This window comes from Lissotriton vulgaris, chromosome 1_1, assembly GCF_964263255.1.
Source record: "Lissotriton vulgaris chromosome 1_1, aLisVul1.2, whole genome shotgun sequence".
NCBI classification, from domain to species: Eukaryota; Metazoa; Chordata; class Amphibia; order Caudata; family Salamandridae; genus Lissotriton; species Lissotriton vulgaris.
In genome coordinates, this window is record NC_141685.1 from 851,306,078 (window position 1) to 851,332,461 (window position 26,384).

Sequence of the window (26,384 nt, forward strand, 5' to 3'; positions counted from 1 at the left end):
ACAACTTTAGTTCACAAACTGCTTTGCACGATGCGAGAAATTAAATAAAACACTGACAACATTCCTTGTTTTATTTTCACTACGTGCATGCGCGGATTTCTATATTTTTAAAGGCACATACAAACCAGTAACGTGACGCAAATATTTGCCATACTATTACATTGGAACACATTAATTGCTAATACGCAAAGCTTTAGCTAAGATTCAATTTGCACAGTTTGCATGAGAAAATCACTGCTTGTTTTGCGTGCACTCGTAATCTTTTGCTAACGCTATATTTGTTTTATAGGGACAAAAAGTAGACGTTTGTTGCAACTGACCCATCGACTACACATATTTCAAATTCGTTATATAAACACGGTATGTTAATACTTGATTTATTTTACTTAATACATTACTTTTTGTACTAATTGCTGTCTGTACTGGGCATTCTTTGCTGTATAGTTATACACAAAATTTCGCTCATAAAGCACATCTTATGCGTTTGTACGTGAAAGCTGCACTGGTGAAGTTGTAGTCAGCAGAGAAGGAAAACTTATAACCAACACTTTGTTTACAGGTCCCTGTAGGAAATGCTTAGAAACTCATTTACCACACGCAATATACATAGATCTCCTTCTTTCCTGCCTTCCCTTTCAATTTCTTTCTTGCCTTTCATTATCTCTCTCTCCTGCATTTACTCTGCATCTCCCTCACAATTTTACATTCACTGTCCTTCTTTCTTTCACTCTCGCACTATTCTTCTCTCCTTTTCTCCTACTTTCTCTTTCCTTTGCTCTCCCTCTCTCTCCTGCATCCTCTCTCTTCTGCCCTCTCACCCTATATCTTCATCCCCATCTTCTTTACAGGTCCCTGCAGCAAATGCTTACATACTAAGCTAGCACACGCAACATACATACATCTCCCTCTCTTGACTTCCATTTCAATTTTGCATTCTTGCCTTTCTTTATCTCTCTTTTGCATCTACTCTGCATCTCCTTCCCCATTTTGCCTTCAGTCTTTCTCTTTTATTTACTCCTGCTCTATTCTTCCCTCACTATTACACCTTCTTTCTTTCTTCTCCTCTCACTCTTTTTTTCATCCCCTCTCTTATACCTTCTCTCTCCTGTCTTCCCATCTTCTTTCCTTCTATCATGCACGCTTTTTCTTTTACTCCCTCACTCTATTCTCATATATCTCCTTCTTTCCTGCCTTCTCTTTCAATTTCTTTCTTGCCTTTCCTTATCTCTCTCTCCTGCATTTACTCTGCATCTCACTCACAATTTTACATTCACTGTCCTTCTTTCTTGCACTCTCGCACTATTCTTCTCTCCTTTTCTCCTACTTTCTCTTTCCTTTGCTCTCCCTCTCTCTCCTGCATCCTCTCTCTTCTGCCCTCACCCTATATCTTCATCCCCATCTTCTTTACAGGTCCCTGCAGCAAATGCTTACATACTACGCTAGCACATGCAACATACATACATCTCCCTCTCTTGACTTCCATTTCAATTTTGCATTCTTGCCTTTCTTTATCTCTCTTTTGCATTTACTCTGGATCTCCTTCCCCATTTTGCCATCAGTCTTTCTCTTTTATTTACTCCTGCTCTATTCTTCCCTCACTATTACACCTACTTTCTTTCTTTCTTCTCCCTCTTTTTTTCATCCCCTCTCTTATACCTTCTCTCTCCTGTCTTTTAATCTTATTTCCTTCTATCATGCACACTTTTTCTTTTACTCCCTCTCTAATCAGCTCTCACTTTTACTCATCCTTTCCTTCTCTCTCCTGCTCTCTCTATTTCTTGCGTCCTCTCCCTTCTGCTTGCTCTCTCCCTCCTTATCTATTATGCTTATCTCTCCTACCTTCTCTTTTCCTATTCCTTCTATCTTTATTTCTCTCACCCTCTTGATATCTTTACCTTTTGCCCCTCTCTTCTTCCATACACTTTTCACCACTCTCCTTCTTTCTCTCCTCCTTATATCTCGCTCTTTTGTATTCCTTCTTTATTTCTCTCAATTTTGCCCACTCTATCCATCTTACCTTCACACTCTTGTGCTTTTCTTCTTTATCTACCCCCTTTCACATTCTTCTGTCACAATCTGTTTCCTCCCGTTCTCTCTCTTGCACTCTCTCTTCCTTTTTTAAATCACTTCTTTATCGCTCTCCTCTATCTCTCTCCTTTCTGCTCTCTCTCTTCCCTCTCCCTCCTGCCCCCTATTCCAGCTGCTCTCTCTCCTTCCTTCTTGCTCCCTCTCTATTATGCTTCTCTCTTTATCTCCCTCTCCTTTCTGCTTTTTTCCCTTGGCCATCGCTCTCCCTCTTGTCCCTCTTCCAATTGCTCCCTTAATTCTTTCTTGCTCATGTTTATCCTCCCTTTACCTTCTGCCTTCTCTCTCTCTCTCCCTTTTGCCCTCTCTCTTAGTTTCACTGTCTATCTCCTTCCCTATCTAGTTCTCCCTTTCCATCTTGCACTCGTTTTATGGCCTTTGACTCCATTCTGCACTCTTTTCACCCTTTCTATGTTCTCTCTCATGATCTCCATTTATCTTGCATCCTCTCTACTTCCTTATCTATCATACTTCTATTTCCTGCACTCTCTTCCTTCTTTATCTTTGTCTTCTTTTCACCTCTTTGCGTTCTCTCCTTTCTTATCAAGCTTCTCTTTCACTTGCACTCTTCCTCATCCTTTCTTCTTTATCTTTCTCCTTTTTTATTTTCACTCCTTTTCTTTTTGCCTATCCTCCCCTCTTTCTTTCCATCTCTCTCTTCTTCCTGACCTCTATCTCTTTCTACCTTGCTACTTTATACTCTTTACTACTATACTAGTTACTCTATAATACATAGTGCTTCTAATTCTCTATTTACAACTTCTAATATACTTCATACAAATGTCCTCACTCTTTTCAATCTTTTGCTAACAGTATATTTTACTTTTACAGGACAAAAAAATTGCCATTTGGTGCAACTGCCCCATCGAAGACACATCTTTCAAATTCGTTCTTTCAACACGGTACGTTCATACTTAAAACTTATTTCACTTTATACATTTTTTTGGGTAGTACTTGCTGTCTGTACTGGGCATTCTTTGCTGGATGGTTATACACAAAGTTTGCCTCATAAACAACATTTAATTTAGTTTGGAGATAAAAGCTGCACTGGTGAGGTCGTAATCAGGAGAGAGGTCAAAGCTAAAGGAAAACTTATAACTAAGACTTTGTTTACAGGTCCCTGCACACACCCTATATCTTCCTCCCCATCCTGCAGCAAATGCTTAGATACTGAGACAGCACATGCAACATACATACATCTCCCTCTCTTGCCTTCCCTTTCAATTTTGCATTCTTGCCTTTCCTCTCTCTTGCATTTACTCTGCATCTCCTTCATGATTTTGCCAGCAGTCTTTCTATTTTATTTACTCCTGCTCTATTCTTCCCTCACTTTCTCCTACTTTCCTTCTTTCTTCTCCTCTCCCTCTCTTTTGCATCCCTTCTCTTCTACACTCTCTCTCCTGTATTCCCATCTTCTCTTTCCTTCTATCATGCACTTTCTTTTACTCCCTCACTCTAATCTGCTCTCACTTTTACTCCTCCTTACCTTCTCTCTCATGCTCTTTCTATCTTGCGTCCCGGCTTGCTCTCTCCCTACTTATCTATTATGCTTATCTCTCATGCCTTCTCTTTACCTATTCCTTCTATCTTTATCTCTCTCTCCCTCTTGCTCCCTTTATCTTTTGTCCCTCTCTAATTCTTGTATACCCCTTCCATCTCTCTCCTTTTTTCTCTACTTCCTATATCTCGCTATCTCTCTTGAATTCATTCTTTATCTCTCTATTTCCTGCGTCCTTTCTCCCTTCTGCTTGCTCTCTCCCTCCTTTAAAATCATGCTTATCTCTCCTGCCCTCTCTTTTCCTATTCCTTCTATCTTTATCTCTCTCCCTCTTGCTCTCTTACCTTTTGCCCCTCTCTTCTTCTTGCATACCCTTTCCATCTCTCTCCTTTCTTTCTCTCCTCCTTATGTCGCTATCTTGTATTCCTTCTTTATTTCTCTTTATTTTGCCCACTCTCTCCATCTTACATTCACACTCTTGTGCTTTTCTTCATCTACCCTCTCTCACCTTCTTTCTTCCGTCACAATCTGTTTCCTCCCGTTCTCTTTATCGCTCTCCTATATATCTCTCTCCTTTCTGCTCTCTCTTCCCTCTCCCTCCTGCCCCCTATTCCATCTGCTCTCTCTTTCCTTCTTGCTCCCACTCGATCATGCTTCTCTCTTTATCTCCCTCTCCTTTCTGCTCTTTTCTCTTTGCCATCAATCTCCCTCTTGCCCCCTCTTCCAACTGCTCCCTTCTTACTTATTTCTTGCTCATGCCCTCCCTCCCACCCTCCCTTTACCTCCTGCCTTTTCTCTCTCTCCCTTGCTCTTCCTTTTGCCCTCTCTCTTACTTTCACTTTCTATCTCCTTCCCTATCTTGTTCTCCCTTTCCATCTTGCACTCCTTCTCTTTCTTGCCCTCTGACTCCATTCTGCACTCTCTTCTCTCTTCTCTCTCCTTTCTGCTCTCTTCCCTCTCCCTCCTGCCCCCTATTCCATCTGCTCTCTCTCCTTCCTTCTTCCTCCCTCTCTATCATGCTTCTTTTTTTATCTCCCTGCTGCTCTTTTCCCTTTGCCATCACTCTCCCTCTTGCCCCCTCTTCCAACTGCTCCCTTCTTAATTCTTTCTTGCTCATGCCCACCCTTCCTTTAACTCCTGCATTCTCTCTCTTTCTTGCTCTTCCTTTTGCACTCTGTGAGTTTCACTCTCTATCTCCTTCCCTATCGTGTTCTGCCTTTCCATCTTGCTACGTTCTCTCTCATGATCTCCATTTATCTTGCATCCTCTCTACTTCCTTATCTATCATACTTCTATCTCCTGCACTCTCTTCCTCTTTCTTCCTTATCTTTCTCTCTCTTCTTTTCACCTCCTCTCTGCGTCCTCCGTTCTTTCTTTTGCACTCTCTCTTCCTTTTTTTTAATTACTACTTTATTGCTCTTTCTTCTCTATATATCTCTCCTTTCTGCTCTCTTCCTTCTTCCTCCTGCCCCCTATTCCATCTGCTCTCTCCTTTCTTCTTGCTCCTTTTCTATCTATCATGCTTCTCTGTCCTGCACTCTCTTCTTTTTCTTTTATCTTTTCCTCTTTCTAATACTCTCCGTGTTCCTCTTCCTCCCTATCTATCATTCTTCTCTCTATCTCCTTTATGCTTTCTTTTCTCTCTACCGTCCCTCTCTCCTGCACCCTCTTCCATCTGCTCTCTCTCCCTCCCTCCTTCTTGCTCATGCCCTACTTCTTACTCTTCCTTTACCTTCTGCCTTCCTCCTCTTTCTTGTTCTTACTCCTGCGTCTTATCTTCTTCCTGCCTTCACTCTCCATCTCTATCCTCATCTTGTCTTCTCTTTCTATCTTGCACTCTTTGGCTCACTGTCTCAGTCTCCATGGTGCAAGGACCCCCATAGAGAGAGATGTAGATGGAGGGCAGTAAGAAGAGAGCAGTTGGAAGAGGGGGCAAGAGGAAGAGTGATGGCAAAGGGAAAAAAAGCAGAAAGGAGAGGGAGATAAAGAATAATGATAGATAAGGCAAGAGAGAGAGAGAGGATGCAGAGAGTGAGCAAGAGAAAAAACAGATAAAAGAGAAAGTTAAAAGGATAAAAGAGGGAGCAAGAGAGAAGAATAGTACATAGGGAGGAAGAGAAAGGGAAGACAAAAAGAAAAGTAAGGGTAGAATGAAGTCAAAAATTCCTTTTCAAACTTAAAAAAAATTCCGGGCATTCAAAAGGGACAGTCATTTATTTGTTACAAAACACAACATCGCTTACCTGAAAGTAGTTACGCCAAGGAGGAGACCCGACACGGAAACACTAGAGAGAACAGCCCAAAAAAGCAACATATTACAAGAATATAAACAAAATAGCCGAACACCTGTAAGAGAAATACAAATTACATTACAATTTGAATTGCGTACCTGAAATCCCTTGTACCACGGAGACAGCGAGCCATGGATCCCAAGACAAAATGCCGACCGGAAATAGTTACTATCTTGCACTCTTTGTTTTCTATCTTCTCGCTCCATTGTACCCTTACTTTTCTTTTTGTCTTCCCTCTCTCTTCCTCCCTATCTACTATTCTTCTCTCTTGCACTTTCTCCCTCTTTTATCCCTTAAACTTTCTCTCTTTTCTATCTTTTATCTGTTTTTCCTCTTGCTCACTCTCTGCATCCACTCTTTCTCTCCTTCCTTATCTATCATTATTCTCTTTATCTCCCTCTCCGCTTTTTTTCCCCTTTGCCATCACTCTTCCTCTTGAACACTCTTCCAACTGCTCTCTTCTTTACTGCCCTCCATCTACATCTCTCTCTATGGGGGTCCTTGCACCATGGACACTGAGACAGCGAGCCAAAGATCCCAAGACAAAATGGCAACCGGAAATACTTGGCCCACCCTGCTGTCAAATACCTGCAACAAAAGAAAAATAAATTTAGTCAAATTCGGAGCATTCAAAGTGACAGTATTATTAGCTTTACAAAAGACAAAATTGCTTACCTGAAAGTCCTTACACCACTGGACGGGCCTCTTGCTCCTGCACCTTCTTCCATCCATTCCTCCTTCTTGCTCATGTCCTACATCCTACCCTCCCTTTTTCTCTCTCTCTCGTGTCCTCTCTCCTTCCTGCCTTCACTCTCTATCTACGTCTCCATCTTGTGTTCACTTTCTATCCTGCACTCTTTACTTGCTATCTTCTCACTCCATTCTGCACTTACTTTTCTTCTTGCTTTCCATCTCTCTTGATCTCTCTCATGCGTCTTCTCTCTTCATCAACACTTTCTAGCTACTTTGTGTGCTTTACACACATTTTTCCACTTCACTTCCCAAAGTTAGTGTTAGCATCCCTATAAGGCTATATAGATATATAGATGGTGTTAACTATAGTGTTTATTTAGGAACACTATGCCACAACTATGGAGCACCCTGGACAAACGCAATGACCTATATTTACAACTAATTGTGTGAAAGTTTTATATGTTTGTCTGTTATTTCTTTTACAGGTGCACAAACACTCCGCAATTAGGAGTATTTTTGGAATGAGCAATTGCTCTTCCCCCTTTTTTTTATGCACTAAATCATTTTTTGATATATTCACTTTCACGCCCCCAGGTCAGGGTGGACGATTAGAGAGTCCATACCGCCGGGGTATAATTCTGTCATTATAAATGCCTAGGTAAATTTAAACAACTGTAAAGGATGAAACATGTTGACTGACTAATTAGTATTTTGAATTAACAAATCCATTACCTTGGACATTAAATTCAGACACATAACTCTTTCATTTGTGTACTAAGGATCAAGAATTATAGAATTGTACATACACATTAGGCACTTTTAATTATAAAACTCACAACATGCCCTTTTCACACAACCAGCTCCGCAGTCTTCTGGCGTCGTAGCACACCAAAGAGGCATTCGGCCTCTTTGGTGGGGCCCAATGATGAAGCATGACACTGACTAGGTCGGTGTGTGAGGGCTTTCTTTTCCACCTAAAGTGGATGTGCAATTCCCCAGTTGCATCGCTCCGTCTCTGTGGCAATTTGAGACTTATTTAACGTCTCTTCTCTTGTTTATTTAGATTTAACAGGGGACTAAGTGTTCCTTAATCTCCCTGCCTCTCCTATTGCTGTTTTGTACTTGCTTAAAATTACAAACAATGCTTCTAATACACTCTTTACAACTTCAAATAAAATTCACATTGTGTAATTTACATTTGTATCTTTTTTTCTACCTTCCTTTCTACACCTCTATATCCTCTCTCTTCCTTATCATACTTCTCTCTTTTCCTTATCTTTCCTACTTTATCTTTCTCTTTTCATCTTTCCCCTACTCTCAATCTTGCCTATCCACCCCTCTTTATTTCCATCTCTTCTTCCTGCCCTCCATCTCTCTCTATCTTGCTCACTTTATCCTCCTTACTACTATACTTTACTAGTTACTCTATACTACATACACTACTTCTAATACTCTATTTCCGACTACTAATATGCTTCATCACTCAGTCCACACACATACTACACATACAACTTCTACACATAGTCTTAAAGTATGTACTACATATACACTTTGTACACACAATTTCTACACATATGCCTTTATACATATACGTTCGCCACTCTTTACACATGCACTCTTTACACATGCACTCTTTACACATGCACTCTTTACACATGCACTCTAGTCACAATGTTTCAAAAACCTATATCAACATACAATACAATACACTATATACTATTAAATATAACTTACTGTATACACTTTTTAATACTAGTAATTAATTAAAATTAAAAAACTTTTTGCTAACTATTTTTATATACTAACAATGATTAGGAGTATCGAGCCACTTTTATTATATTAATATGTAAACTCAATATTAATGCTTGTTTTCATTCTTCCTTAGATTGCCAATTGATTGAATAAGATCAGACGTTCATAATTGTTTGACACAACATCATCAGTGAAAACATCATCACGGTAAAAGTATCTATTTTGCTTCTGTATTCACTTGTAAGTATAGAAATAGCAAGGAAAAAAATAAGACACATATATCAACACACACACACACATATATATATATATATATATATATATATATATATATATATATATATATTGTATATACTTATAATTAGGAAATATCATATAGAAGATTTACATAGGTAAGATTAATCTTAAGAAAAAAAGTTAGGAAAAAAATAAAGTAAGAATCAACATAATATAGCCATTGCATAATTTGCTTTTGTTTTTAGGTAACTGCCAAAAAAAAGGTAAGGGATATATAGATATATATCACATTGAAAAAGTTCAATCGTTTACTTCTTTCACATTGCTCATTCTTAAGCAAAACTTCATCAAAGTAAAACTAATTGCTTTGTTTTGCTACCAGCTCCAACTATAAAACAGGTCAAAAACAACAATAGAGTGGATTTAGATAAAAAAAAACTAGAACTAATCATATATATAATTATTTATTTAAAAAAATGATATATATATTTATATACTTACCATTGACAATTGTTTCTTTTGTAAAGACAATTGCTAATTGTTTGGAAATATATACAATTACAAGTATCTTTTTTAAATAAGTTATCAACCTGTAACTAGAAATCTATTTAAAAACAGTAAAATAACTATATATATATACATATAAATATATACAAATATATATATATATATAGATATATATATATACACGCTAATAGTATAAATTATAGCTACTACATCACTAAAATTGTAAAAAAGATACATCTAAAGTTGCTACCTAAAATACAAAGCAAAAAAATAGTGTAAAATTAAATTAATTGCCTTGAATTATAGTTAACTACAAGACAAATATAAATTAGCTATATATATATATATATATATATATATATATATATATATATATATATATATATATATATATATATATATATATATTATATAAGGGAGAGAGAACCAAAAAAGACTCAGGTATAACAAAAAATCTAGCAATACTGTAGCGATATCAAATTATTTAATAAATTAGCTTAGCTAAGATGCAAATACTAGCAGCAGATTATCATCAAGGTCATGACAAATTTACATGCAATTCTAGAGGTTATCAATGCTTGCCAAATAGTACATTTGCAATTATACACAACTATTACAAAGATGCACATACATGGACTAAAGAAGACTTGCATTACATTATGAAATTAGGTGATGCTTTATATATAGATATGCATTTACTTAATAGCGAACAACTTAGGCATCCAGATGAGTTACCAAATTTTATTGAACACAATACTACTATCTATTCACTTAAACTTAAAGAACCTTATTATGGAGACATATTACAACAATGTGACCCTTCGTTTCCAAATCTCAACCAAATATTAAAACCTGCACTTGATTACAACTCCGGTGTTATACTTTGCATGGAAATTTATGTTATTTCCATTTTTAAGAAAAATGATTCGTACTTTGTATTTGACTCACATAGTCGTGATAACACTGGAATGCCTCACCCAAATGGAACATGTATTACTATACAGTTCATATTTGAAAAACTTCTAGAGTACATCACAAATCTGGCACACTATCTAAAGAAACCAAACATGAATTGTGTACCGTATGAATTAACTCCCATACAAATAAGTACGATTAAAAAAGAATCACTTCAAAAAGCAATGGTGCTTCATGAAAAAAATAAGAATGCAGTAGCACCGAAAAATCTTTATGTGTATTCTACTAAAGCTAGGGAAAAAATTTTCACACAAGCATTTGAAATGCGTATAGAAAGTGCCAAAAAATCCATTCAGAGATGTCAATCTAAAACAAACACTTTTTTGAATAAGGAACAGCCATTAGCATCTTTAGATAATACTCCTAGTACTAGTACATATTCCTGTGCAATTCTCACTACAACAGGGCCTAATAATCTATCTAAAAACAACAGCAAGCAGATCAGCACAACACAATATACTAATACACCACAAGAGACTACTCCTACTGACACATATGCAAGTATACTTAAGAAAACACTAAAGGGCAACACAGAAAGACAACATATTAATAGCACACACATAAATGTACAACAGCCAATACCAGCAAGTAATTTAAATACCAACACATATTCTAGTAATGTAATTAATAGCACACACATAAATGTACAACAAACAATATACACAAGTAATTTACATACAAACACATATTCAAGTGATTACTATAATACATATAAACGTATTACTGGAAGTAATGACAGTTTACTTCATGATAATATACACAATAGCACATTGCACAACAAGGAAAGTAGCACAAATAATACCAATATAGATTCAAATATTTTAACACAAACACCACAAGAAATTCCCTTTTTACATAACACACATCCACAGGAAAAAAATACACATAGTGATAAAAGTATTCACTATACACAATCTCTTCAAAATAGTATATTTGCTATTCTAAAGAACTACTGTAAACCAGCATATATTTGGGATAGTGTAGACTTGCACTGTATTATGAATCTTGGAGATGCTTTGTACACTGAAATGCACTCTGTTGATGAACAAGATTGTATGCAACCTCTAAAGTTACCAAATTACATAGTTAGCAATGACATAATCTATTCTACAAAGCTCAAAAAATGCTTTAGCGAAGAACTAACAAAATCAGCACAAACTTTACATAGTAAATTTATATCTGCATTAACTTCTACAATTAATTCACAAACTGGTGTATTGATCTCTATAGGTAGATATATAATTTCAGTCTTCAAAACTATACATACATACTCTCTATTCGATTCACATAGTCAAAATGAAAATGCAATACAACATCCTAATGGAACATGTATTGCTATCCAAATTGACTCTATTAATCTTATTATAGAATACATCCTAAAGTTAGGCAATAGAGAACAAATTACTAATTCTGAGAGTATTATTTTAGATTTAACTACAGTGAACATAACAACAATTAGCAAAAAAGGATTACAACAAACACAACGGAATCATAAACAAGGGAATGTAAAGTCTAGAAAAAGCATATATGTTCATGCGACACATATATCTATAAATGCATTAGGGGAAATTCCTTCAAATAACTTACAAGTAGAAAATACAATAATAAACACACAAAACAGCAATAGTCAAGACAATAGACTGCATGTAACAGAACACAGTTATTTAGCTTCACACATAACTCTTAACAATACTGAGATAATAAACACATTAACAGCTGATGTTGAATCACTAATTCAAACAACCAATATAGAAATTCTAGAAATAAACAGTAATAGAAAAAGAAAACGGACACAAAACAGAGAAAATGAACCTAATCATAGAGATATAGCAGGTCAAACAACAAATGATATAATTGGGATATTTCAGGAAGAAATACGATATGGACCTGAGTACACCTGCACTATTTGCACTCAACTATGGCATAAGCAAAGTCTTCAAAAAACAAACAGTATTAGTAAGAGAGCTAAATTCATAGAATGTAACATTAGCAAATACAGAACAGATGAGATATGCAGAACATGTTACACATATATATGTAAAGACAAAATACCTCCATGTTCAGTATATAATGGGATGACATTTCCTGATATCCCAGCAGTCTTACACTTGCATAACTTAGAAGAAAGATTAGTATCACCAAGAATACCTTTTTTACAAATTAGAACATTACCACGTGGATTCCAAAAATCTCTATCAGGTGCAGTAGTAAATGTACCTGCAGACGTTATGACAACAGTAACTGTTTTACCAAGGCAAATTAATGATAACATGACAATTCCAATAAAATTAAAAAAAAAATTAAGTTATAAATCTTATACCCATTATGAAAATGTTAGACCAAACAAAGTAAAACGTGCAGCTTTATATTTAGCCACTACTAGCACTTTGTTTCAAGAATATGGAATCACTATTAATAAAGATTGGGATTATACAACACAAGATATACATTCTTGTGATGAGACTTCAGATACAAGTTATATGTCAGATTCCTCAGACAACATTCCAGCAGGAAATTTAGATACTATGTTAGATAATGAAACTATTACTACAGAAACAAATAATATTTTAAGTTTAGCACCTGCAGAATATAACACACCAAGAAGCTTGTATGAAGACAAAGATTCCGAATATTTGGCATTCCCAACTATATTTTGCGGAAAACGAAGGCCAACTAATAAAGAAAGGCATGTCCCAATACATTACAGCACAATCTGTCAATCAGAAGTAAGAAGTAATGATCTAAGAGTAGCAAAGTGTGTTACTAATCTTTTCTTTAAATTAAAAATCTCTTAGGAAATACTTTAATAATGGAAACATTATAACTGCCAAAGACATAAAAGATAAATTAGATACAATTTTACAGTATAATGAAGGATACAAAATACTTAAAACTATCCGTAGTTCACCACCATATTGGGAGCAATGCAAGAAAGACCTCTTTGCTATGATTAGACAATTAGGATTACCAACATTTCTTTTAACTTTATCTGCTGCAGAAACGAAATGGTATCACTTAATTAACATATTATTACGTACAGAAAAAAGACCAGAATGCACAAAAGAAGAATTTAAAAATATGTCAAGGGAAACAAAATGCCAATTAATACAGCAAAATCCCATTACATGTGCAAGACATTTTGACTTCCAAGTTAGGAAATTATTTAATTCTATTTTATTGCATGAAAGTAATCCGATTGGCAAAATTATTGATTACTTTTATAGAGTGGAATTCCAACAACGGGGATCACCACATATACATGCTATAATATGGATAGAAAATGCTCCACTATATGAAACATCTGATAGAAATGAAGTCACTACTTTCATAAATAAGTATGTTACATGTGCAAAAACACAAGAACCAGATATAGAGTCTTTACTACCTCTACAAAGACACGGCCATACCAAAAACTGCCGTATCAAACATAAAAGAACATGCAAATATCATTATCCCAGATATTCAATGCCTGAAACTTTTATACTAGAACCAATAGAGCTAGACAAAACAAATAACGAGCTCTTACAGCAAATTGAACTAATACATCTAACTATAAACAGCCAAGAATTTTCAAATTATACTTTTGAACAGTTTTTACATTCAATGAACATAGATCTAAAACAATATACTTTATGTATACAATCTATTATAGAAAAAAATACTATTTTCTTGAAAAGGACACCAGCTGAATGCTTTATAAATAACTACAATCCAACTATTTTGAAAGCATGGCAAGCAAACATAGATATACAATACATCTTAGATGCATATGCATGTGCTGTGTATATTGTTTCATACATTAGTAAATCACAGCGAGGAATGAGCAAATTAATTGCCCAAGCTGCTAAAGAAGTACATGCCAATCCAAGTATTAAAGAACAACTTAAGCATATAGGTAACAAATTCTTAAACTGTACAGAAATAAGTGCCCAAGAAGCAGCATATCTAATACTACAAATTCCTTTACGGAAAAGTTCAAGATCTTTTGTATTTATCAATACAAGTCCTAATGAAAAGCGTACATACTTATTAAAAGACATCGAAACTATCAATTCTTTACCAGATGAGTCTTGTAAAATACAATATGATAATATTATAGTGAGGTACAGAAAACGCCCTGTAAAATTAGAAACATGTACATTAGCTGACTATGCATCTATGTATAATGAAAAGAAAAAATGTAAAGGAAAAGAAGAAACAGGCCATGACAATTTCCTTATTGAAAATAACTTTCATAGCTCAGATGACGAAGAACTGGAGATAAATTTAGTACACGAAACAAACTACATAAAAAGAAAAAAAGCAAGAGTAATTCGCTATTGCAGATTTAACATCAAAAATGACTCCGAAAATTACTATAGAGAATTGCTCATGCTTTTTTACCCATGGCGAAATGAACATAATATAATTAATAACAAGGAAACGTATTATGAACGCTATCTAGAACTTAAAGATGCAGTTGATTCTAACCATAATAAATATAATAAACAGAATAAACAACTAATAACTAATAGCAATGAAACTAGTATATTAGATACATTGCTACCACCAATAGATACAGAAGAAGATAACACCATATTCCATGAAGTGCAAAATAATGAAAACCCATTGTATGACCTATCATTTGATTTAGGGATTAGAAGTACAAGTAGAGAAGAAGCACTAAGCAATAACATAATGCCAAAAGAACAATATGATAGTATAATGCAAAATCTAACAGCAGAACAACTTAACTTTATATATCATCATTTGCATTGGGTTAAAACAAAAGAAACCCCATGCTACACATTTTGTACAGGTGGTGCAGGAGTAGGCAAAAGTTTCCTTATAACAGCACTTTACCAAACATTAGTACGTTATTACAATACAAAAGCAGGAGAAAACCCAGATAACATATATGTATTGCTTACAGCTCCAACTGGCAAAGCAGCACATAACACTCAAGGCAAAACACTACATAGTACTTTTAAAATACCTATTTCACAAACACTAACTCATAGACAGCTAACTCATGAGAATAGAAGCACACTACAAGGTCAGCTAATGCATCTTAAATTGCTAATAATTGATGAAATATCAATGGTAGGGGCTAATGTATTCAACTTTATACATAATAGATTGCAAGAGATAAAAATGTCTGATCTCCCTTTTGGCGGAATATCTATTTTAGCAATTGGAGACTTTTACCAATTGAAGCCAGTTTTTGACCCATACATATTTGACAACCCAAAACATTCATATAGGCCAGTAAGTACTAATTTATGGCAGACACATTTCAAGTTATTTGAGTTGACTAAAATAATGAGACAACAAAATGACTTGCCATTTGCTGAACTACTAAACAGATTAAGAGAAGGGAAACAAACAAATGCAGATATTATACAGATAAAAACACGAGAAATAGAGCCACCTGAAAACATTAGCAAAACGATCCCTTACATCAGAGGTCTTCAAACTTTTGGATGCCGAGACCCCCATGTCAACATTTTCAAGCTTAAGGACCCTCTCCTGACAAAAATGTATAAACCTCTAGGTTATGAGAAAGGTGAGGACCAAATTATGCGACAGGCTTGACTAAATTGTGTGAGTAGAAAATGTAAATAATGTTCTGTGATGCTGCGCATTTGAGGGGTAGTATTGCATTATTATTTAGAATGTTTTTAAACACAGTAATACTGAGGAAAGATTTTACACCATCAGTACCAGTTTATAACCAAAATACAGCAATTAACATCAGAAAGATGTGTAGTCAACCTTTGTGAAGGGCCTCCCACTCCACAGGAATACACTCTGCCACATTAGAAGCTCACCTGGTCATGGCCGGGAGCAGCAAGGGTGCATTCAAACCGTGGCGGTCTTGTGCAGAGTTAAGCAGTTTACCCATGCCCCTTTCCTCCCACCCCCTTCCTTATCCCTCTCTTCTCTCCTCTCCCAACCCCGGATCCCTCTCTCACATTGCAGGGAGATGGTTATTAGCCCCAGGACTCCTTTTGGTAACAGTAGCGCACTACAAATGTAAATAATAGGCAGAATCAGGGGATCCACTAGACCCGAACTTCGGGGGTGGTGGGGGTAACATTCCCAGCCAGGGCTTGTCCAAGCACTGGTCGCACACAGTGCAACAGTCTTTCCACCTTCTCCATGTATTCCCTCACTACCACTCACCAACAATACACCTCATCTCTCTATAGCAGATGTCTGACAAACATTTCATTTTTTTATAGCGCTACTCATAGTTTACTCTCACTCAGTTCTGTGATGTGCATGGTACATCTTCTTTTTACCAGGCACTTTAACCTCCTGCACTGTGTGGGTGACAAGAGTGCCCATGTGACTGCACGGTGAGCAATGCAACAGTGTGAGAGTAGGGTAAAAGGAGTGACTGCAGGGTGAGTGAGGTGACCATATGAATTTGGGTTCGGCTGTAATTGCAGAGTGGGACGAATTAGTGCATGGTTAGTGATGCCTTGTTTGAGTGAGCTACAGATTGAGCAATAAGGGGGGGACAGGTGAGTGAAGTGTTACATGAGTGCAGGGTGAGAAGTGTGCTCGTGTGACTGCAGGGTGAGGTTCAGAGTGAACAATGCAAGCGAATTATTAGTGCAGAGTGATCCCTGTGAGAGCAGGGTGAGCGGGTGAATGTTGTGACTACTTGGGGATCAGTGTGAGTGCATTGTGATCACTGTGAGTACATTATGATCACTGTGAGTGCAGGGTGAGTGGGTGAATGTGAGTGCATGGTGATCAGTGTGAGTGCATTGTGATCAGTGTGAGTGCATTGTGATCAGTCTGAGTGCATTGTGATCACTGAGTCTAGGGTGAGCGGGTGAATGGTGTGAGTGCATGGTGATCAGTGTGAGTGCATTGTGATCACTGTATGTGCAGGGTGAGTGGGTGAATGTTGTGAGTGCACGGTGATCAGTGTGAGTGCACGGTGATCAGTGTGAGTACACGGTGATCACTGAGTGCAGGGTGAGTGGGTGAATGGTGTGAGTGCATGGTGATCAGTGTGAGTGCATTGTGATCACTGTAGGTGCAGGGTGAGTGGGTGAATGTTGTGAGTGCATGGTGATCAGTGTGAGTGCACGGAGATCAGTGTGAGTGCATTATGATCACACTCTTGAGCACACTCTTTCGCACACTCACACACTTTCACACACACTCTTTAACACACACATTCTGCTACAACACGCTCACACCCACTCTTTAACACCCACACTCTTACACACCAACACTGTAACATAATAAACAAATTTCTATTACCAATTTTTTGTCTTACAGGAAGAAGAAACAAAAACAATTATTATTGCTGGCCAAGATACAAAACTTAAATCAATAACTGTGAAAGATACAACGGACTCAGTGAAAATAACTCTTTGGAGAGATGCCACAGACTTCCCGATAGAAATTGGATCCTACATAAAGAGCGTGAGCGGGTGAATGGTGTGAGTGCATGGTGATCAGTGTGAGTGCATGGTGATTGCTGTGAGTGCATGGTGATTGCTTTGAGTGCATGGTGATTGCTATGAGTGCATGGTGATCGCTATGAGTGCATGGTGATCGCTATGAGTGCATTGTGATCGCTGGGAGTGCAGGGTGAACGTGAAGGTGAGAATGAGAAGTGAGTAGTCTGAAAGCAGGGTGCATTCCCAGAAACTTGAAGCGTAGGGTTTCAGATATAAGTTAAACTATTGCTATAATGGCATTAATCAGGTTTCGAGGGTGGAGTAAATAAATAATGTGCTGATCCTGCAACAAACGTCCAGACTAATGATTAGGGTTTCCAGCTCATTATTTTGATGGCCCAGAAATAGGCAGGCACCTACAGCTGTATTTTTTGCACTTATCTGTTAATACTTAGAACAGCAAATATACATAGAAAGCACTTTTAATTGTGTTCTAAGGATGCTTCAATGATCCATGACTAATAATTAAAGAGAATAAAGACAGAAAAGTCACATAACTAATTAATACATACTTTTTTAATTATACCTCAATTTAGTGTCAGTAGAGGTCTTTGCAGGCTCTTTAATCAACACACGGCAGGCATGTTTCTTTTGGCTACCCAACTTTATATTTCTTTTCATTAAATGCATTCTCACACTACAGCAGTAAGTGTAAAAATACAAATGTAAGGAATAGGCAGAGTGGGGGCCCAGGGGGTACTGGAACCATAAAAAAACTAAGCTTTGGTAATTACTTAACAAAGGCATGTAAATATGCTAATGGTCTTTAAAGACCTGTGAAAAACTCTGGCCGGAGATAAGACTCCAGACACTGCCCAGCCGAGGCCCCAGGAGCGCGAGCTGCACTGCAGCAGCCAGGACTGAGACATAGGATGGGGGAGGAGGGGGGGCTGAAGCCCTGGAGGCCAGGGCAGAAGTGACACTGTGAAGGCGCTACCCCCTTTGCATCGCTCCATGGCCCCCCTGGGGGTCGGGCCCCACAGTTTGAAGACCCCTGCCTTACATTATGGGAACTAACAATGAAGTCAATAGCATAAATAATGCAGTTTTATTAGAACATATAACCCATTACCCAGTTTACACAGCTACAGCAATAGATACAGTTGCAGCAGACTTAAGTGAAGCAGTAAAAAAAAATATACTCCAACAGTTGCCCACAGATCCTACTAAAAGAATTTGTAGAAACTATCAATAACAGCCCAAATGTAATTTGGATTAATTTTGATAAAGAAACAGTAGGCAAATTAACAAGACAAGAAAACAAACACATATATCACAGTAATATTTTGCCTCATTGGACACCCATTCTTGCTATTACACGGCATTTCCAATATACACAGAAATTTATAACTATTATACGCAAACAATTCCCATTGCGACAATCATCTGCAAGAACTATACACAAGGAGAAACAATTGAGCCCATTTACATTCACTTTAACAACAGTAAAGTACATCATCTGCATTATGTAGCTTTAAGCAGAGCTAAATCTTTAGACAACATATACATTAGAAACTTTCAGCAAGACAAAATAGCTGTACATCCAAAAGTACATGAAGAAATGACACGTTTAAGAACACACATGCAATTACAAATATCAGTACCACAATTAGATAGCTATAGACAACAGTGTAATATAATTGTCCATAACATACGGTCCTTGCAAAGAAATTACACTGCTATTAAATCAGACAAAAATATCATGAACAGTGATATTATATGCCTCACTGAAATAAACACAACTAGAAAAGCAGGTAAGAATACGTTCTTAATAGAACAATATCACCTAGTATTATTTGATAAATTTCACAACCAGCACACAAAGCATGGTATTGCCATTTATTACAAAAAAAACATGCTTTTATCGCCAATATATGAAACACAACACGAAATTGACTTTTTATTTTTCACTCAGCATCTTAATGATTCTGAATACGTATTTATTATACTGTACAAACCACCACATGTACTTTTGCAGACATTATTACAAGTTTTAAGTAGCATAATTAACTTGTATCCAAATTCGAAATATGTCATCATGGGAGACTTCAATATAGATTTAACACAAATGTCACCAAACAGAACTTTGCTATTAGAATATATGCTGCAGCAATTTCAATGCCAGCAAAAAATACAACAATACACAACAGACTACAATTCAACACTAGATCACATCTATACTAATGACAACATCATGCACTACGGTACATTAGAATCATATTATAGTGATCACAAAGCATTATGGGTGGCAGTTTAAAATGCAACCACTTCATTAACATGCTATTTTATTACAGGTAATAGCAAAAGGGGAAAAATTTATGTTCAGAATGTGTACTAACATTTTCTCTCGTTTCAGATGATTTCCATACAAGACCTCAAAAAAATGAAACATGAAGACAACAAACCGTACCAAAAAACAATCCGAGCCAACGTTATAAAATGTTCGACAAAAACAAACTATACAAATGCTAAACAAGAGAACAAAGTCATGTATCATCTAGCTCTAGCTGATGAAAGTAGTTGCATTAAAGCAACGTGCTACAATGAGCCATTTTACCAGCAAACTAAAGAAGGACAAGCTATTATGATTCGCAATTTCTTAGCCAAAAACAATGTGATTATCATCACGAAACAAACGAAACTATCACGCATGATCCCCTTAACTATACCTCAAGAAATAATACAGGAGGCAGAATATATCCTACAACCCCCTGCTCCACCAATATCACCTATAAAAACAGTTAAAGCAGCTTCACTACGCTCATTAATGAGCATTTCTGGGACAATTGCAGAGGTAAGCTTATAAAAAGAAAGAAAATTATCACACACACCCTTTAACACACTTTTACACACACACTATATACCAAACACTATTGCACACAATACTTACCGCTTTGACAGACTCTCACTCTTTGACAGACTCTCTCTCTTTGACAGACTCTCTCTCTTTGACAGACTCTCTCTCTTTGACAGACTCTCTCTTTGACAGACTCTCTCTTTGACAGACTCTCTCTTTGACAGACTCTCTCTCTTTGACAGACTCTCTCTTTGACAGACTCTCTCTCTTTCACAGACTCTCTCTCTTTCACAGACTCTCGCTCTTTGACAGACTCTCTCTCTTTGACAGACTCTCTCTCTTTGACAGACTCTCTCTTTGACAGACTCTCTCTCTTTGACAGACTCTCTCTTTGACAGACTCTCTCTCTTTGACAGACTCTCTCTCTTTGACAGACTCTCTCTCTTTGACAGACTCTCTCTTTGACAGACTCTCTCTCTCTTTGACAGACTCTCTCTCTCTTTGACAGACTCTCTCTCTCTCTTTGACAGACTCTCTCTCTTTGACAGACTCTCTCTCTCTTTGACAGACTCTCTCTCTTTGACAGACTCTCTCTCTTTGACAGACTCTCTCTTTGACAGACTCTCTCTCTCTTTGACAGACTCTCTCTCTCTTTGACAGACTCACTCTCTCTTTGACAGACTCTCTCTCTCTTTGACAGACTCTCTCTCTCCTTGAGAGACTCTCTCTCTCTCTTTAACAGACTCTCTCTCTCTTTGACAGACTCTCTCACTCTCTCTTTAACAGACTCTCTCTCTCTCTTTGACAGACTCTCTCTCTCTTTGACAGACTCTCTCTCTCTTTGACAGACTCTCTCTCTTTGACAGACTCTCTCTCTCTTTGACAGACTCTCTCTCTTTGACAGACTCTCTCTCTTTGACAGACTCTCTCTCTCTTTGACAGACTCTCTCTCTTTGACAGACTCTCTCTCTTTGACAGACTCTCTCTTTGACAGACTCTCTCTTTGACAGACTCTCTCTTTGACAGACTCTCTCTCTTTGACAGACTCTCTCTTTGACAGACTCTCTCTCTTTCACAGACTCTCTCTCTTTCACAGACTCTCGCTCTTTGACAGACTCTCTCTCTTTGACAGACTCTCTCTCTTTGACAGACTCTCTCTTTGACAGACTCTCTCTCTTTGACAGACTCTCTCTTTGACAGACTCTCTCTCTTTGACAGACTCTCTCTCTTTGACAGACTCTCTCTCTTTGACAGACTCTCTCTTTGACAGACTCTCTCTCTCTTTGACAGACTCTCTCTCTCTTTGACAGACTCTCTCTCTCTCTTTGACAGACTCTCTCTCTTTGACAGACTCTCTCTCTCTTTGACAGACTCTCTCTCTTTGACAGACTCTCTCTCTTTGACAGACTCTCTCTTTGACAGACTCTCTCTCTCTTTGACAGACTCTCTCTCTCTTTGACAGACTCTCTCTCTCTTTGACAGACTCTCTCTCTCCTTGAGAGACTCTCTCTCTCTCTTTAACAGACTCTCTCTCTCTTTGACAGACTCTCTCACTCTCTCTTTAACAGACTCTCTCTCTCTCTTTGACAGACTCTCTCTCTCTTTGACAGACTCTCTCTCTCTTTGACAGACTCTCTCTCTTTGACAGACTCTCTCTCTCTTTGACAGACTCTCTCTCTTTGACAGACTCTCTCTCTTTGACAGACTCTCTCTCTCTTTGACAGACTCTCTCTCTTTGACAGACTCTCATAAAAAAAACACTTTCGTACACACTCTTGAGCACACTCTTTCGCACACTCACACACTTTCACACACACTCTTTAACACACACATTCTGCTACAACACGCTCACACCCACTCTTTAACACCCACACTCTTACACACCAACACTGTAACATAATAAACAAATTTCTATTACCAATTTTTTGTCTTACAGGAAGAAGAAACAAAAACAATTATTATTGCTGGCCAAGATACAAAACTTAAATCAATAACTGTGAAAGATACAACGGACTCAGTGAAAATAACTCTTTGAAGAGATGCCACAGACTTCCCGATAGAAATTGGATCCTACATAAAGATGATGCACCTGACAGTGCATGAATTTAACAGCAATAAAATGTTAAACACAACAAGAAATACACAATTTCAAGTAAGTACAAATTATTAAACTATTAATAACTTGCTCTACTACTCAATCTATACTATTTACTTTTTAAAACACTATCAAACTCTATATTCACTAATTACAATTCCCTCAAACTCTCTCTTCTAATACTCTCTATCTAAATCGATTAAGCTATACTACATATTCTACTAATCACTACTATAAAACTCACTAATACTCTCCACTAATAAATCTACTACTCAATCTTAACTACTCTCTCTTTATTACTCACACCATAAAAAAAACACTATTACAGAAAAATAACATTCACTATTTCAAAATAACTTACTAATAATGCCCAACTATCACTTACAAATATGACTTTAATACTAACACTTAAGTACACAATTTTTTGTCGTTTTCAAATTCTCTTTATACTACTACGCCAATAACTTCAATACTCCCAAAAATAATTGACAATGCACTAAAAAACTCATACAAACTCTACTAATAACTCAAACTCAACTCACACTGCACTATTAACTATAATCACTATTTACAATACTATTCTAAAACACAAAACTAGTACCTACTACTCACTATTTATTAATACGTATTTTTACTAAAGTAGCTATAACATTACAAAACAGTCTCTAATCCTCTATTATACACACTATATTATACCTTTTCACTATCTTTACTCACATCTATCCTTTCTTAAACTATCTTCACTACTTATTAACAGTATTTAAGCCTGCATATAACAAAAAAAAATTCCGTAGGTCAACACAAGAAAAAAAACAAAAGGACTTCAAAAAAATGAAATTAAGTAACTTCTTTTTCCTTCACAGAAAATACAACCACCAGAAGAAGAAATAAATATGACTATATATGGGCTAGAAACTGCTAATCAGGAACACTGTACACTAAATGTACATATTGATAACGCCGAAAATTTACAATCTGTGGAAATAAATAACAATATTCTACTGGACTTCTTCAATATACCAGCCGACATTGACGACATTCAAGAAGCTCTAATGCCTAACTTGCCAAAAAATGTTAATGTCATTTTTCAAAATGGATACATACTAAAAATACATGAGTTGTAAAAAAGGACACAATACTTTACTGTAAATAGAAGTACAAAAAGAAGATATTCAAATTATGTTTCAGTAAAAAGGCTAAAAATACAGTATTTTAATTAAAGTTTAATTTGCTTTCATACAATAATACTAAATATATTTACTTAAATAAATTTTTTAAAGCTTTTTATCTTGTCTTTGCATTATTATTTACAAAGTGCATAAGATATGTTACTGGGCAATTTTACTTTAAAAAGACTACAACAAATGCAATCATTCTATGTTCTATAGCAAATTGAGCAAAATGCCTAAAATGTTACTGTGCACAATTTTTTTTTTTACAGAAGCTACACCACATGCACTCATTCTATGTTCTGTAGCAAATTCATCTGTCTTATACCTTGTGAAAGAATGGTAACATAAAAACATATCCCACGTTCATTGGAAATGCTACTCCCGTGATAATGCTCATACGCCCACACTTTCATCCATCCACCCATCATTCATCCCACCACCTTTTCATACATCATTCATACATGCAACATTTTCTCCATCCATACATCCATCTAACATTTCATTCTCCCAACTATACATCCATCCACACACCCTTTCATCAACCATCATTCATCCACTTACCTTTTCACACATCCATCCATGCAACTTTTTATTTAGCCTTTCATCCTCCCATCCATACATCCTTCATCCATCCACGCTATCATCTATACATCCATACGCCCACCCTTTCATCCATCCACCCATCATTCATCGCATCCACCCATCATTCACCCCACCACCTTTTCACACATACATACATCATTCATCCATGCAATTTTTATCCATCCATACATCCAGCCATGTTTTCTTCCATCCGTCCTTCATCCGTCCACCCTTTTATCCTTCCATGCATCCTTTCATCCACACTTTTATTCATCCATCCTTCATCCATCCACACTTGCATCTTTCCATCCATACATCCATCCTTTTCTCATCCACCCTTCAATCCATACACCCATCATACAGCCACCTACATTTTCACACATCCATCCATCATTCATGCAACAATTTTATTAATACATCCATCTACCCTTTCATTCTACTAACAATACATCCATCCACACTTTCAGCTTTCCATCCATACATCCATCTTTACACATCCACCCTTCTATCCATTCACTCATCATTTGTCCAACCACCTTTTCAACGATCCATCAATCATTCATCCATGCAACATTTTCTACATCCATCTTAAAATGTAATTCCCCAATCTATACACACATCAACGCATCCATCCAGCCACACATTATTTATCCACCTACATTTTCACACATACATCATACATCCATGCAACATTTTAACTATCCATCCTTTCATTCTTCCATCCATCCATCCTACATGCTTCATCCATCCAACGTTTCATCTATACATCAATACACACACACTTTCATCCATCCACCCATCATTCATCACACCACCTTTTCACACATCCATACATCATTCATCCATTCAACATTTTATACATCCATACATCCACCTTTTCTTCCATCCGTCCTTCTTCCGTCCACCCTTTCATCCTTCCACGCATCCTTTCATCCATTCACACTTTCAACAATCCATCCTGCATCCATCCACCCTTTCATCCTTCCATCCATACATCCATTCTTTACACATCCACACACCTTTTCACACATCCATCATTCATCCATGCAACATTTTATACATCAATCTTCAGATTCTTCAGAAGTTATGGGATTTTTCAAACTAGTAAAGTCACTGTGCAATATTGTTCCTATGCATGGTTCTGTGTCATCCTCAAGTGCCTTATTGATGTTTTACAACAAAACATGCAATCGCTTTCTAAGACCTTGACCTCATTGTATATGTTGTTTAAAGAAGTTTCTAAGCAGCTGCCTGCATCCATCTAACAGTGGCTTGTCCAAAATATATTTTCATAAGTTGAAAAAAAGGACACAATACTTTACTGTAAATGGAAGTAAAAAGAGAAAATATTCAAATTAGGTTTCATAAAAAATGCAAAAAAACAGTATTTTCATTAAATTTTAATTTGCTTTCATACATTAATAGTAAATATATTTACTTAAATAACATTTTGAAACATTATTATCTTGTCTTTGCATTATTATTTACAAACTCCATAAAATATGTTACTGTGCAAATTTAGTTGAAAGAAACTACAACAAATGCACTCATTCTATGTTCTATAGCAAATTGAGCAAAATGCCGAAAATGTTACTGTGCACAATATTCTTTTTTTTAAAGAAGCTAGACCACATGCACTCATTCTATGTTCTGTAGCAAATTCATCTGTCTTATACCTTGTGAAAGAATGGTAAAATAAAAACATATCCCACATTCATTAGAACTGCTACTCCCGTGATAATGCTCATACGCCCACACTTTCATCCATCCACCCATCATTCATCCCACCACCTTTTCATACATCATTCATCCATGCAATATTTTATCCATCCATACATCCAGCCACGTTTTATTCCATCCGTCCACCCTTTTATCCTACCATGCATCCTTTCATCCACACTTTCATTCATCCATCCTTCATCCATCCACACTTGCATCTTTCCATCCATACTTTACTCAGCCACACTTCGATCCATCCACCCATCATACAGCCACCTACATTTTCACACATCCATTCATCATTCATGCAACATTTTTATTAATACATCCATCTAACATTTCATTCTACTAACAATACATTCACCCACTTTCAGCTTTACATCCATACATCCATCCCTTCTATCCATCCACTCATCATTCGTCCACCCACCTTTTCAACAATACATCAATCATTCATCCATGCAACATTTTCTACATCCATCTTAAAATTTCAGTCTCCAATGTATACACACATC

At 36.7% G+C, this 26,384-nt stretch overlaps 1 protein-coding gene across 1 annotated transcript; it reads left to right on the forward strand.

Moving 5' to 3' along the window:
- The first annotated feature begins 285 nt into the window (after window positions 1-285).
- Window positions 286-23,675, forward strand: LOC147748014 (uncharacterized). Its single transcript, XM_086936379.1, has 6 exons — window positions 286-360; window positions 2,917-2,987; window positions 8,453-8,526; window positions 19,861-20,298; window positions 22,238-22,453; window positions 23,260-23,675. Exons 4-5 carry the CDS (start codon window positions 19,861-19,863, stop codon window positions 22,334-22,336), a joined length of 537 nt encoding a protein of 178 aa, XP_086792505.1. The 5' UTR covers window positions 286-360; window positions 2,917-2,987; window positions 8,453-8,526; the 3' UTR covers window positions 22,337-22,453; window positions 23,260-23,675.
- The last annotated feature ends 2,709 nt before the right edge of the window (window positions 23,676-26,384 follow it).